This window comes from Canis aureus, chromosome 18 (assembly GCF_053574225.1).
Source record: "Canis aureus isolate CA01 chromosome 18, VMU_Caureus_v.1.0, whole genome shotgun sequence".
NCBI classification, from domain to species: domain Eukaryota; kingdom Metazoa; phylum Chordata; class Mammalia; order Carnivora; family Canidae; genus Canis; species Canis aureus.
In genome coordinates this window covers 29,846,791-29,859,903 of record NC_135628.1, presented here as the reverse complement: position 1 = coordinate 29,859,903, position 13,113 = coordinate 29,846,791, and the positions used below count along the sequence as shown (strand labels likewise).

The 13,113-nt window shown below is 37.7% G+C and overlaps 1 protein-coding gene across 3 annotated transcripts in view; it reads left to right on the top strand.

Annotated features, from left to right (window-relative positions):
* The window catches only part of BZW2 (basic leucine zipper and W2 domains 2), a 63,086-nt gene extending 51,273 nt beyond the window's left edge, over positions 1 to 11,813 (top strand). For all 3 annotated transcript variants that reach the window (XM_077856664.1, XM_077856663.1, XM_077856662.1), the window contains 4 exons: positions 1,956 to 2,102; positions 3,450 to 3,588; positions 10,261 to 10,383; positions 11,352 to 11,813. In XM_077856664.1, coding sequence (XP_077712790.1) covers positions 1,956 to 2,102; positions 3,450 to 3,588; positions 10,261 to 10,383; positions 11,352 to 11,380 — 438 coding nt within the window. In that variant the 3' untranslated portion in view covers positions 11,381 to 11,813. The remainder of the gene's footprint in view (positions 1 to 1,955; positions 2,103 to 3,449; positions 3,589 to 10,260; positions 10,384 to 11,351) is intronic.
* Positions 11,814 to 13,113: the final 1,300 nt, after the last annotated feature.

Genomic DNA, 13,113 nt, shown 5'->3' with positions numbered 1-13,113 from the left:
GTTTTCCATTTTATCGCAGATAATATAATATGGCTAAGTATATGGTTAGTATTTGAAATCAACACTGGGGGATCCCTGGGTGGCGCAGCAGTTTGGCGCCTGCCTTTGGCCCAGGGCGCGATCCTGGAGACCCGGGATCGAATCCCACATCGGGCTCCCGGTGCATGGAGCCTGCTTCTCCCTCTGCCTGTGTCTCTGCCTCTCTCTCTCTCTCTCTCTCTCTCTCTGTGTGTGACTATCATAAATAAATAAATTTTTTAAAAATTTTTAAAAAAAATTGAAATCAACACTGGGTATTTCAGGGATCACTGGGTATGAATATGTAGGGGTTTTTTTTATTTTAAGACAAAAAATTTTGATGGTTTTTTAATTTATATCTTGGGAAAAGAGCAGTTGGGCCAGTGGCTTATTTGATCATACTCGCAATAGCTGTGTATCCCTGTAAATGTAAATACTACCTTTTTTTATAATGGTAGTTTGTATAACTGTGACTGTATATTTTTAATTTTTAAAAAATTTACCATCTGGGACACCTGGGTGGCTCAACGGTTGAGCCTCTACCTTTGACTCAGGGCATGATCCCGAGATCGAGTCCCTGCATGGAGCCTGCTTCTCCCTTTACCTGTGTCTCTGCCTCTCTGTGTGTGTGTCTCTCGTGAATAAATAAATAAAATCTTAAAAAAAAAAAAAAAAAAAAAAACTCCCATCTGAAGAAAACCTCCTATTTGAACTTTAACAGTTTTTACATGATAATCCAAAATTAAATCAAGTCCTTTCCTTTTGCCATTCACTTCCAAGTCCCAAATGCTTAGCACTCTGTGCTCTAAGCCCCACACTGTACCTTATGTGGCTGGAGAATTCTGGACCAATGCTATCCAGCAGATGGAGGTGTTGTGACAAAAATATTTCTAAGTCTCACGGCAGTAAGGTCAGTAATGTATTCAGGAACATTTCTCCAAGTAAGAACTTGAACATGACTTTTCGATGGAGGAAAAAAAAGCAAAACCAACATCATAACACTGTGATGCTTCTGGATGCAAGGATGTCACCTATCTTGGCAGCTTCCTCCAGCCAGCTCAGGCACTGGGACCTCCCAGTCCCCTCTCTTCTCTAAGGCCACTTAACCCATTTATGACACCAGCCAGGAGGAAAGAAAACTATGATATTCACTGATAAGTGGGGACCAGGCGAGAGTTGTGCTATTCACAAAGCAGTAGTATACTTGATAGAGATTATGGTGTTTCATCACTGTCTTTATGATTATATTTCAAAAGGGAAAAGACTTTTCTAAACAAGTTTGATTAAGCTAGGCAGACCTTTTATTCCAGGCCATCTGATTGGAGGATAAATTTGCATATTTAAACATGATTCTAAGGGAGAAAATAACCTGTCTGTTGTTGTTGGATTAATATGTATCATATTAAAAAAATTGCCTCTGCACTTTACAGTTTATTCACATGGGGAATCAGGGTCATCAGAAATAATCATTAAGGAATAAATTATAGTGAATGGACTTGCACAAACCCAAGACATCATTCATCAACGGGTTTAAAGTTGAGAGTTGAGGATCGGAGGAAAAGAGTCCCGGCTCCATCCCCTTGTTTGAAACCCCATGAGAGAATCAAATTGGCCCACGTAATCTGCTCTGCCGGACCCAAGGGGGGTTGCTGCATGTAAAAGAATTAACTCCTAAGGAACAAAGATTCCCTCTTATTTCTTACTACCCAGCAACTCCTGGCCAGAGCTGAGCCTATTAATTTTTGGACTAAAAATAAATCTGCTTCGAGAACACATCATTGTGTTTTTCCTCCCTCTTGTCCTCTGAGAATATGTCCCAGGAAAAGAGGGACTGAGCAGAATATTTATCCACCCAAAACCTTTTACTGACCAGGCACAGTGAGAGGGAGCCTCCTATCTGCCTGTTCCTCTTTGACCCCTTCCTCCCTGAAATGTAGGTGGTGCTCTACGTCAAAGAAGAAATGAAGAGGAATGATCTTCCAGAGACAGCAGTGATTGGACTTCTGTGGACCTGTATAATGAATGCTGTTGAATGGAACAAGAAGGAAGAACTGGTTGCGGAGCAGGCCCTTAAGCACCTGAAGGTACAGACTCAAGAGGGCACAGTCGTGGCTGCAGACCTATGGCAGCTGTCAACTCTACATTTGACACATGGGTTCTAACTGCACTTCACCCAGGTTTAGGCCAAAGATAGATGTCCATTTTTTTTCTTTGATTTTGTTGTTGTTGTGGGTTTATTTTGTTTTGTTTTGATTTCAAATTTGCCATTATCTAAAATGTCTCAGAGGTAAGGGCCTATGAAATATCAAAGAGTAAATTCTTACTAAACACAATGTCGGGGGCACCTTGGTGGCTCCGTTAGTTAAGCGTCTGCCTTTGGCTCAGGTCATGATCCCAGAGTCCTGGGATCAAGCTCCGTGTCGGGCTTCCTGTTTAGTGGGGAGTTTCCTTCTTCCTCTCCCTCTGCCCCTCCTCCTGCTTATGCTCTCTTGCTCTCAAATAAATAAATAAATAACCTTAAAAAAATAAACACAATGTCAGAAAATTCACAGAATAATCATATTCAGTATTTAAAGAAAAATATGGCCTAACTATTGTTTTGTTTTTGTTTTTGTTTTTTTCTTTCTACATGACAAAAATTCTTGGTAATTTTAAGTAGACTACTGATTGGCATTAGAATTTGAGAAGTGTCTGGTCGGAAGTCAATTCATTGTGTAAATTGCATGTTTTTTTCATGGATACATGTTTTTGCTTGTTTACTCCCTATAAACCTATATTAAGATGAGTGAAAGACTTAGATCCTTCCTTCAGAGTTTACATTTGAACTAGTAAGTCAAAAACTACCTAGTAGAAATTAGGTAGAATGTAAATTAAAGAACTCTCAGGGTTTAGAACAGAGCAGTGAGTAAAATCTGCAGGTTAACTTGATCCGGGAGGGCTCCTTGGAGGAAATTTGTGAATGGGGTTAGTTAGGTCTTAAGAAAAAACGGTGGCTATACATCAGGGACCGGAAACCAGGGACAATTGGGACAAAGGGAGCAATATGAACAAAATGAACAAAACCACAAAGATGACCTGTGAGGGGGGTCCGGGATATATGGAAAAGAAAACTCCACACTCCACCAATACCGAATGTGGCCACTCCAAGACCTCACTCTATTTTCTTTTTATAGTGCCCAGTAGATGACATAGTACATGGCCTTTAATAAAGTCAGAATTTCATATTTGATCTCTTCTTCTTTTAGTGGGTGCTGTGAAGAAATCTGATATGACGCTAAGATAAAAGATAAATTCTGATTGGACACTGTTATAATCCTAAAAGTAAATGCTTTCTAAGCAAACCCCCAGATTCCAGCTGTGATTCAAGTATTGTTGGCCCTGTACTTCCCATGAAAATTAATGGTTGGTCTTATTCCCCACTTCTGTTCCAGCAATATGCTCCACTGCTGGCTGTGTTTAGTTCCCAGGGCCAGTCAGAACTGATCCTCCTCCAGAAGGTTCAAGAATACTGTTACGACAACATCCATTTCATGAAAGCTTTTCAGAAGATCGTGGTTCTCTTTTATAAAGGTATCTGTCCATGTTACTCTACAACGTTTCCATGTTTTGTTGAAGCTCTTTGAGGCCCAGCACAGGGTTGGGGGAGGCAAAGGGGGAAATGGGGTTCATGCTAATTTTTGCAAGTTTTAGTGAGGCAACCATATTATGTGAAAAGAGAAAGTGCAAATGCCATATAGGCATGATTAGGCCCCTGGGCCCATTGCCAGAAGGCTGATGATAAACTGGTTATTATTTTGGGTGGGGAGGGATGGTGAAAAAGATTGTACTAACATAAAGTAATGAGGTCTGCTTTTGAATTTTAAGGATTAGCTCTAATAACAGTGACTACTGAGGGCTGCCTGTAGTATATTCAGACCTGCTCAGATGCTAAAAAGCTGACTAAAATTACTGAAATAATTAGCTTTTTACTTTGTATTTTAATTATCTGGTCCAGCCATTCTCCTGTTCTTCATGGAAATGATTATTTTTAGAATTTACACTTTACTGTCTTTTCATTGTATTTGGAAGGATTAGGTTGTCATGACAACTAGCACTGCCTTTAATAAGTGAACACTATTAGAGTGTTAACTGATCTCATTTTCTATACCTGTAGTATACAAAAAATGATCCTGGGCTATTCTTTGGTCTGAGTTCACATAGTTTTATGGGGGGAAGAAGGAGCACCTAAGAAATGATACATTTTGAACATTATAAAATGATTAACATCAACTAAATGTTTCTTTTCCTTTCTATGCGTTTTTAAATTTGTCTATTTTGAATGATAATTTGGACATGTGGAGTGTAAGAATTTTATATTATTGATTAATAGCTATTTTTAAAATAGCATTTCACAGAGTTCTAATTATCCAGATTCTTCGATGCACATATCTTGGCTACAAGTGTTTGGGTAATATTTTACTTTCTCAGCATGAGGGTATTCAGCACAATTTTTATATCAGTAGGAGTATGTGCTTACACGTCCCATTTGAAGTTCAGTACTTGGTGTGTTTCTCTGGCCAGATCTGAATTAGGTCCTCTTGGACATGGTGTCAGGAGATATCGACGTCCTAAAACTAGGGCTTAGAGGATGCCCAAGGTGACCCATCAGAACCCAACCTGAGGGTCATATGGCTACCCACCTGCGGTACCCAGTAGCCAAGAAAGAGAAACCGTGCACACCCAGCCCGTGGCCACTCTGTCCACACTACCATTGCTCACTTCACTGTAAGCTGGTAGAGAGAGACCTCGGAGACAGGTTTCACATTTGCTTTGTGAGTGGCCAGGATTATCCCCTACAGAAAAGCAAACTGTTTGTAAACTACTAGCCTAAGCACACAGTTTACTTTCTTGTCACTTAAGAGCTAACCCAACTGAAGCGAACTGGGGGTGGTGGAAGGGGAGGTGGGCGGGGGGTGGTGGGGGTGACTGGGTGATGGGCACTGAGGTGGGCACTTGACGGGATGAGCACTGGGTGTTATTCTGGGTGTTGGCAAATTGAACACCAATAAAAAATGAATTTATATTAAAAAAAAAAGCTAACCCAACTAACCAAATCTTTTTGTAACAGAGACATACTGTTTGAGCCTTATCTGCAGGAGCACTTCATTTTATTATTGAACTTGATTTTCACACACACACACACACACACACATGTACACGTACTACTCTGTCAGTAATGGCATCTATTAAAATTCTTTTTCAGATTTCTCATTTTAACCATTAATGTCAACATTCTTTCCCACTGTACTCCTTATAACATCTATTGACAACAAAACTGGATGCTTTGAGTGATTTCTTATTCTTCATCTCCACATGCAAAAAAACAGAGACCTGGAATTATAAAATTAACAAAGAAGTGGATACCAAGAAGAAAAAAAAAAAAGCAATAGCTCTTCCTAAGGCCATTGATTAACTAGGTGGTCAGGTTTTAAGTAGTTAAAAGTCAGGTCTGTGGAAAGTATGAGCGAACCCAAGGGAACACAGGAAGGTGTCAACGTCAGTTTTATTATGGCTTAGTTATTTTCGTGAATGAAATCAGGAAACCATAAAATGGAAACCGAAAATACATCACTGAGGAATGAAAACTAAGTGTTATTTCCTAGGTAGTTTCATAATTTCCCACAAAATTATACAGATAGGCTATTATACTGGATGAAATAATTAGATTTTTTTTTTTCCTCTTGGAAACATGGAATCCCCGAGGAATGATCTTTCCACCCTACTATTAAGAGTTAGTGTTTACCTTCTTACCTTTTTTTGGATAGTGGTTTTTTATTCGACCTAATTTTATCCAACAAACATCTGTGCACCAGGAAATGTACATTTTTTGTTTTACGAGGACTTGGATATTCTTATTCTGTATTTCATATGCCTCGAAATGCTTCAGGAATAGTGTGTATGTATTAAAGCACTCTCTTCCCCAGTGCTACTGTGCATATGAATCACCTAGAGAGCTTATTAAAACAGATTCCCCAGAGATTCTGGTTCAGAAGGTCCAAGTTCAGGCCCAACAAATTTGCATTTTAACACATTTCCAGGTGATGCTGTGACTGTTGGTCAGGACCAGTGGTCTAAAGAGTTACAAAATGCCAGAACTGACAAATTCTATGAACTATAAGAACATGCATGCTCCAAGATTATACTTCTGTTTAATTCCATGTACACACACACATTCAACAAATACCAAATAGTATCTCTTTTGCTTCTTTTATGTAGTAATGTGGATTCCCTTTATTTATTGTAAGGAATATTTTGCTTTAAAGCAGGTTTTTAAAAATGTAATAGAAATAAATAATTTCTCCTTTCACTTTTAATCTCTCTGTTAATATACACACATACCTTCCCTTTATTTCTAGAATGTTTCTAGAATGTGAGGATAACAGACACTTGGGGGTATGATTTGCCCTGTCTCCTTGACAAACTTAATTATTTTTAAATGAATGCCAAATTGAAAGATTTTTTTTTCAAACATGTAAATAACAAGGGAGTGAAAGTGAATAAACTATAAATAATAGTGCTCTTCTGGAATGAAAGAAAAAGTAGGGATTGGTCATTAAGTTAAGATTCACTTTCAGTATTAAAATCTAGATTTTTACATTTCTATGCAGTAAGAAAAATAGTAAGATAGTAAGCCCATCACTAATTTTCAGACATTAGTCACCTCTTAAAATAATTTCTCTTCCTTTTGTCCCAAAGCTACGTACCCATATTCTCAGCATGTAGATCTGAAAAATATAAAACTCCCTTCTCAAACCCTGTTAGTACCTCTATCATGGATTGTGTGGTTTGCAGATATTTCTGAGGTTAAGTTCTGTCCCTCATGCACATTTTTGTGAAAGAAACTTTCTTTTCTCATCCTAAAAAAAGGTGAGTGGCCTTCTCACCATAGCATTCTTAAGGTAAATTATTTTTGACTTGTATGTCTATGTGACATCCCTAAAATAATGAACTTCATAAGTTTTAAGTGACATCGTTTTGGGTTTCTGTTTTTAATATATATTTTTTAAGATTTTATTTATTTATTTATTTATTTATTTTTTTTTTTTTTTTTTTAAGATTTATTTTTATTTATTTATGAGAGAGAGAGAGAGAGAGGCAGAGACACAGGCAGAGGGAGAAACAGGCTCCTTCCGGGAGCCCGACGCGGGACTCGATCCCGGGACTCCAGGATCGCGCCCTGGGCCAAAGGCAGGCGCGAAACCGCTGAGCCACCCAGGGATCCCCAGATTTTATTTATTTATTTTAGGGAGAGAGCACATACAAGAGTTCACAAGTGGGGAGGAGGGGCAGAGAGAGAGGGAGAAAGAATCTTAAGCTGACTCCATGCTGAGCAGGGAGCCTGACAAAGGGCTCAATCCCACAACCCTGAAATCCTGACCTGAGCCAAAACCAAGAGTGGGACACTTAACCCACTGAGCCACCCAGGCACCCCCGCAAGTGACATGAGATTTAACGTAAATATCTAAGTAATCTTTCTTACAGCTTTGCCATTCTCAGACCACTTGTACAGTCTTCTCTCTTTGATCCTAGTGAAAACCCAGCATTTAAATTATAACTCTGCAAATTGAGAAATATGTAGTTTTTCTCATCAGGTTTATTTGTGCATCATACATTTATTGAATGCGTAGTAGATGGCAGATCTTCCATTAAATGCTGGGAATGAGACGATGAACAGAATAGATCCTAAATTTTAGAGTGTAGAAGAAAACCAAGAATTAAAGTCACCATTTCATTTCTAAAATAAGACTCACACAGAGGAGGATGAGAAGTGAGATAGGATGTTAGAGGCACATAGTATTAAGCCAGATAGAATGGAAGAAGATATTTTGTAATCTGAGAGAATTCTACATGCACTTGTAGAATGTTTTTCTTACTGTACTTTTACTGATATTCTATTCCTAGCAGGCATTTCTGGGAGATCCCGACAAACACTGTTGTTCTTCAGCGTTAATGAACTCCTCTCCCCACTTTTCCTTAGTAGGGGAGGAAGTTCTCTCTTTGTACCTCAGGAAGTTCTTTCCTCTTTAGATTAGGCCTTTCACTAAACAAACGTTGAGTTTCTTCAACTTTTTGATGTCTGTGCTTTTGCTTCCTAAGCTGTCCTGTGTAGTTGTTTTTGCCCCCTCTTTATTATTTCTTCCCTGGTACTAGAAATTTGGTCTTGCAGCAAGTATTCATTACTAAATTAGGCTCTTCTAGGAACTCAACTTTGCAGTTTGTCTCACTTTCTGTGGACAGTGCTTCTGATAAGTTTTACCTAGTGATTCAGTGTCTGTTTGACCAGCATTTTAATAGTGACATGGCCTCTTGCAGCCTCTGTGGGGCAATAAAATGCACGGAGGAGCTCTTAATCTTCAGAAGGAAAACCTGAGGGAAAAAGTGCAGTCTCCATCAGCTTTCCAACATGAGCATTGCATCACACATAGTTCATTAAAGTAAGGAGATAAAATAGCATTTCTCTATGTGTTTGTTACATTTTAAAATCTGTTTATTTTATAATAATAGTTCTGTAGTGCTTGCCTGTAAAAAAAAAAAATACATATGTTAGATTTACATGCTAAGTGATCTGATAGGAAAGCATGACCAAAACAGTTTGGAAATTGAGTGATCTAAATCATAAGCCTCTTAAAAAATGTCATAAAAACAAATTCTCTAAAAAGGACTAAAAAATCCATGTTTGAGTCAATAAGTGTTCTTGAAAAATCTGCAAAGCAGCCTTGCACAAGAACAAGTCATGTCCTTGGGCTATGTATGAACTGTCTGCTCCTCACCTCTGCAAACACTGGGCTTTGATGGCAAATGGCCAAAGTCTTTTTATCATTGTGAGAGAAGAGTAGGAGCTGGGAATGGGAGCGAAAAGATGAGATGCTAAGAGTAATTCTATAGGACTCTTGATTATGATTTTTACACCCAGCTTTTATGAATGAGTAAATCCAGACTTTCTTCTTCCCTTGCAAAATGTAGTGTATTTAATGATGAAAATAAGGAAAACAAACTTGATATTTTCTACAATCAGTTGTGTGCATTTTTAGTCAATTCACTCTCTTCCACTGAATTCAAACCAATTAATTTTGAAAAGGACTTCCAGTTTGGGTTATGAAAACATTAGTGATGTTTTCAAAGAAAACAATATCAAATTATTTTGCTTGTTTTTTTAAGTTAAAATTATATTTTAACTGCAAAACCTCATTAGTGTGATTTATCAGCATTTCTAATGGATTGGGTGGGTGTTGGGGACAATAATAAATTCTTTTTATCTGCTTCCCATCTCATTTCTTACCCTGAAATCCCAAAAGACAACCCATTGGAATGTTGGCAAAATACATAGACCATTATTTTCATATTCTCCTTCCTGTTCTTAACATTAAGTAGTCTAAATTAGTGGTAACTTGAGGGTTTCATGGCACATCTGTGGGATTTAGAATTTAAGGTAGAGTAGTTAATAGATAATGCTTTTTGCTAGAAACCTATAAGAGTCTACCTAATGTCCCTGTTTTTCTCTTAATGGAGTACAAAGAAAACATTGCTCTTGTGATTTAGGATATTATAAGAAATTCATGACTTTGTGATAGAATAAATGTAGAATTTTGAGTAACATGTATATTGGTCCTATGATACACCCAGATAGCTCATCTTCATACTTGTTTGTTAATAGCACTATTATATTCTACTTATGTGTTTTTATTTGCCTTTTTTTTTTCTCTCCTAAGAGAGTAAATCCTCTTAAAAGACCAGTCATTTGAGGTTACTGCTTAATCAAGACGTGTTTGAAGTTGGCAGAACACAGAGTGTTCTGAATTGCTGGAATTGCTGATTCATTTGCAAAATTACAAAATAACCCACTTTCCTACCAGCAAATTAGCACTGGGAAAGATTTCCAAGTCCCAGTAGTGACTCACAGATGAGCCTGCAATATATCATGCCTGATGGGGTATATCATCATCATCATCATCATCATCATCACTTAAGTATTTGCTAAACTAACTCCCAAAATACAGCACTGTGCTTGCTATATGGAAATGAGCTTGATTCCTTTTCATCTTGATACATTTCAGATATGGGTTTGTTTTATAAGAGAGCTTTTAGTATTTTAAAGTGATTGGTTTCTATTAAATTATAAGACAAAAATTGCTTTAAAACATGACATTTTTTTAAAAATGACATTTATGTAGTAACTTTGAAATCTTTGGTTTGAAATTGCAGCTGATGTACTGAGTGAAGAAGCAATACTGAAATGGTACAAGGAGGCTCACATTGCCAAAGGCAAAAGTGTCTTTCTTGACCAGATGAAGAAATTCGTTGAGTGGCTACAAAACGCAGAAGAAGGTATGATGCCATTTAACAACCATTTTAGCAGACACTTTCTCATTATAATTAAAGGTATCTACCTCTCCCACAGGTTTTTCTGGCTCTCCTAAAACTAAAGTCCTTAGGGTATTTTCCATATCGAACATCTTGCCTACAAACTTAGCCTTCCTTTCTGAAATGAAAGCAATGAAATGTCCTACATGGTTTAAAAAAAAAGATAACCTGTTAAATTGTCCATCCTAATGGGGGACAATGGAATAAATCATCAGGCTTTTGTGAAAGGGGGAAAAATTGGCTACCTTACTGATTATGGGATTATGTAGGTTTTTATAACCCCTTAACCAGTTCACTAGTACTTACAATGGGAGTACTCAGTGAAAGAATAATATGTATGAGTATGGTACATTTTTAGAAAGGCAAAGTTCATTGAAAAGCAAAAAACAGTTTGCTACTGCCCTCGTGTGACTCTCTTCCCTAGTAAATGCATGCCTGTAGCAAGAAAATTTCTTTGGGAGGTTGGGGTTGGGGTGTGAGACAGATTAGAAACTCTTCCATGACTTTATTTAAAGGAATCTCTGGGGACATCTGGGTGGTTTACTTGGCAGAGCATTTGACTCAGGGTCATGAGTTGGAGTCCCGTGTTTGGCCTACAGTTTATTTAATTTTTTTTTTTTTTTTTTTTTAGTATATATGATGCCTAAGCGAGCACTACTTAATAAAAATTTTTTTAAAAGGACAGGTGCCTGGGTGGCTCAATCAGTTAGGCTTCTGGCTCTTAGTTTTGGCTTGGGGCATGATCTCATGGGTTGTGAGATGGAGCCCTGGTCAGGATCTGCGCCCAGCAGGGAGTTGACTTAATGAGTCTCTCTCCCCCACCCCCGTGCTTGCTCTCTCTCTCTCTAAAAATAAATAAGTAAATCTTTATCTTATTTTTTTAAGGAATCTCTTAATAAAAAACCTGACTTTTCTCTCTCTTCTCTCCCCAGAATCTGAATCGGAAGGTGAAGAAAATTAGATGGCTCAAGAAGCACAATACCTAGGCTACCACACAACACTTTTACTGGGAATGCTGAACCATTTGAGAAGAGAAACTTGGCTTCTGTTTTCACAAAGGAAAAAAAAAAATAGGATAGGTTTCCCTCATGCCGAGGGGGAAATGGTTTTTGTTTTTGTTTTGTTTTTAAATGGAGCCCTGAGGCATCAGCTATTATACTTGGGACTCTACCTCTCACTCACTATATGCTAACTTAAAGCCATTCAACAAGGAGTCAAGTAGGTATCTGAAATTAAATACTCAACAGACTCCTCTTTTTTAGCTGTATTTTTCAGGTACTGTGTGGTGAACGCCCCACTGGTGTCTATTACAGGGCCACTTTGGTAGTTGTGTATCTGCTCGTATATGTGATTTGACAAACCAGTTTTTTAAAATAAATGGCTTTTTAAAAATCTGGGCTTCTATTCTCAGAGCTTTCTTTAGTGCACATGACTTTTTACACAGATGACCTTTCATCATTATGCTTTTTCCCTCCAACCAAAATTGTGAATGGTTACATTTGTCATCTATAGAAACAACTCTGTTTCTTTCACCATCATAAGTAGTACATTTCATTCTTCTTCATACTGCAATAGAAATTGACCCAAAAGTCCACAGCCATACACCATCCTGAACACACTCAATTTTGTCTGATCTCAAAAGCTAAGCAAGGTCGGGCCAGATTAGTACTTAGATGGGCGAAATCAACCCAAAATACATGCACATTAGCACTAATACCATGAAGCGATAGTATTTTATAATTATTAGGTATGTAAATATATAGTTCCACACTTCTCATGTTTTCTCAGTACTATTTCCTCCCTGTTTGGAGGGGTAATTGATATACATATGTAAACAGATCTTTGTTTATATTTATAACTAGGTGAGTTTTGTCTTTAAATTATCTTGTCCTCAATAGTAACAATGTGGAAACATCTTACTGTTTGGGAAAGCTCATAGTTTTGTTACAGGGTTCTTTCTTAACTCTTGAAAAACTTAAGGAATGCACCTGTTGCTATTGGGGCAATCAATGGTTATCTCCAAGACATTTTATCTAAGTATAAGAGTTGAAACAAGGAGGATACATGCCAAACAACATTCAGCAAATTAAGTGTATAAAGAACTTTATCATTGTCCTGTCACCATCCTGTATCAAAAGACAGGTTTCTAGTCAATCTATTTGTCCTCAGGAAGAAAAGGAAATCTTTTCCATATGACAACTACACACCTAAATCTGAACATGATGGTTTCCTCCTGTATTTTAAACACTCAGCCTTTGATTGATTCCTTTCTCCCCATTAGAGCACTGTCAAGTTCTCTGTCCCAACAATGGATAGGGAAATATCAATTTGAATAGATCCTTTTGAAAAAAATCCTCTGTATGTGAGAATGTCATTTTCATTACACAGGAATAATGACTGAATAACTAAGCCAGGAAGAAAGAGCTTTACAGCACCTTGAAGTGATTAGAATACCCCTGGTTGTACGTATGTCTATCCTTGAAATTCTGCTGAGCGATGCCCCTCTTCCGAACTAGATTTCTTTTGTAGTCTGCTTGTTCACAATTTCCCTGTATTATAAAAGAAAGTATTAATGCCTCATCTAATTATGGTACACTGCCCTGGAGATGAACACCAGCTGGTACTGGGACAATTCTAGAATGTGTTATTCTTCTAGGATAGACGTTTGAAAGAAATGCAAAAACCTGAAGGGAG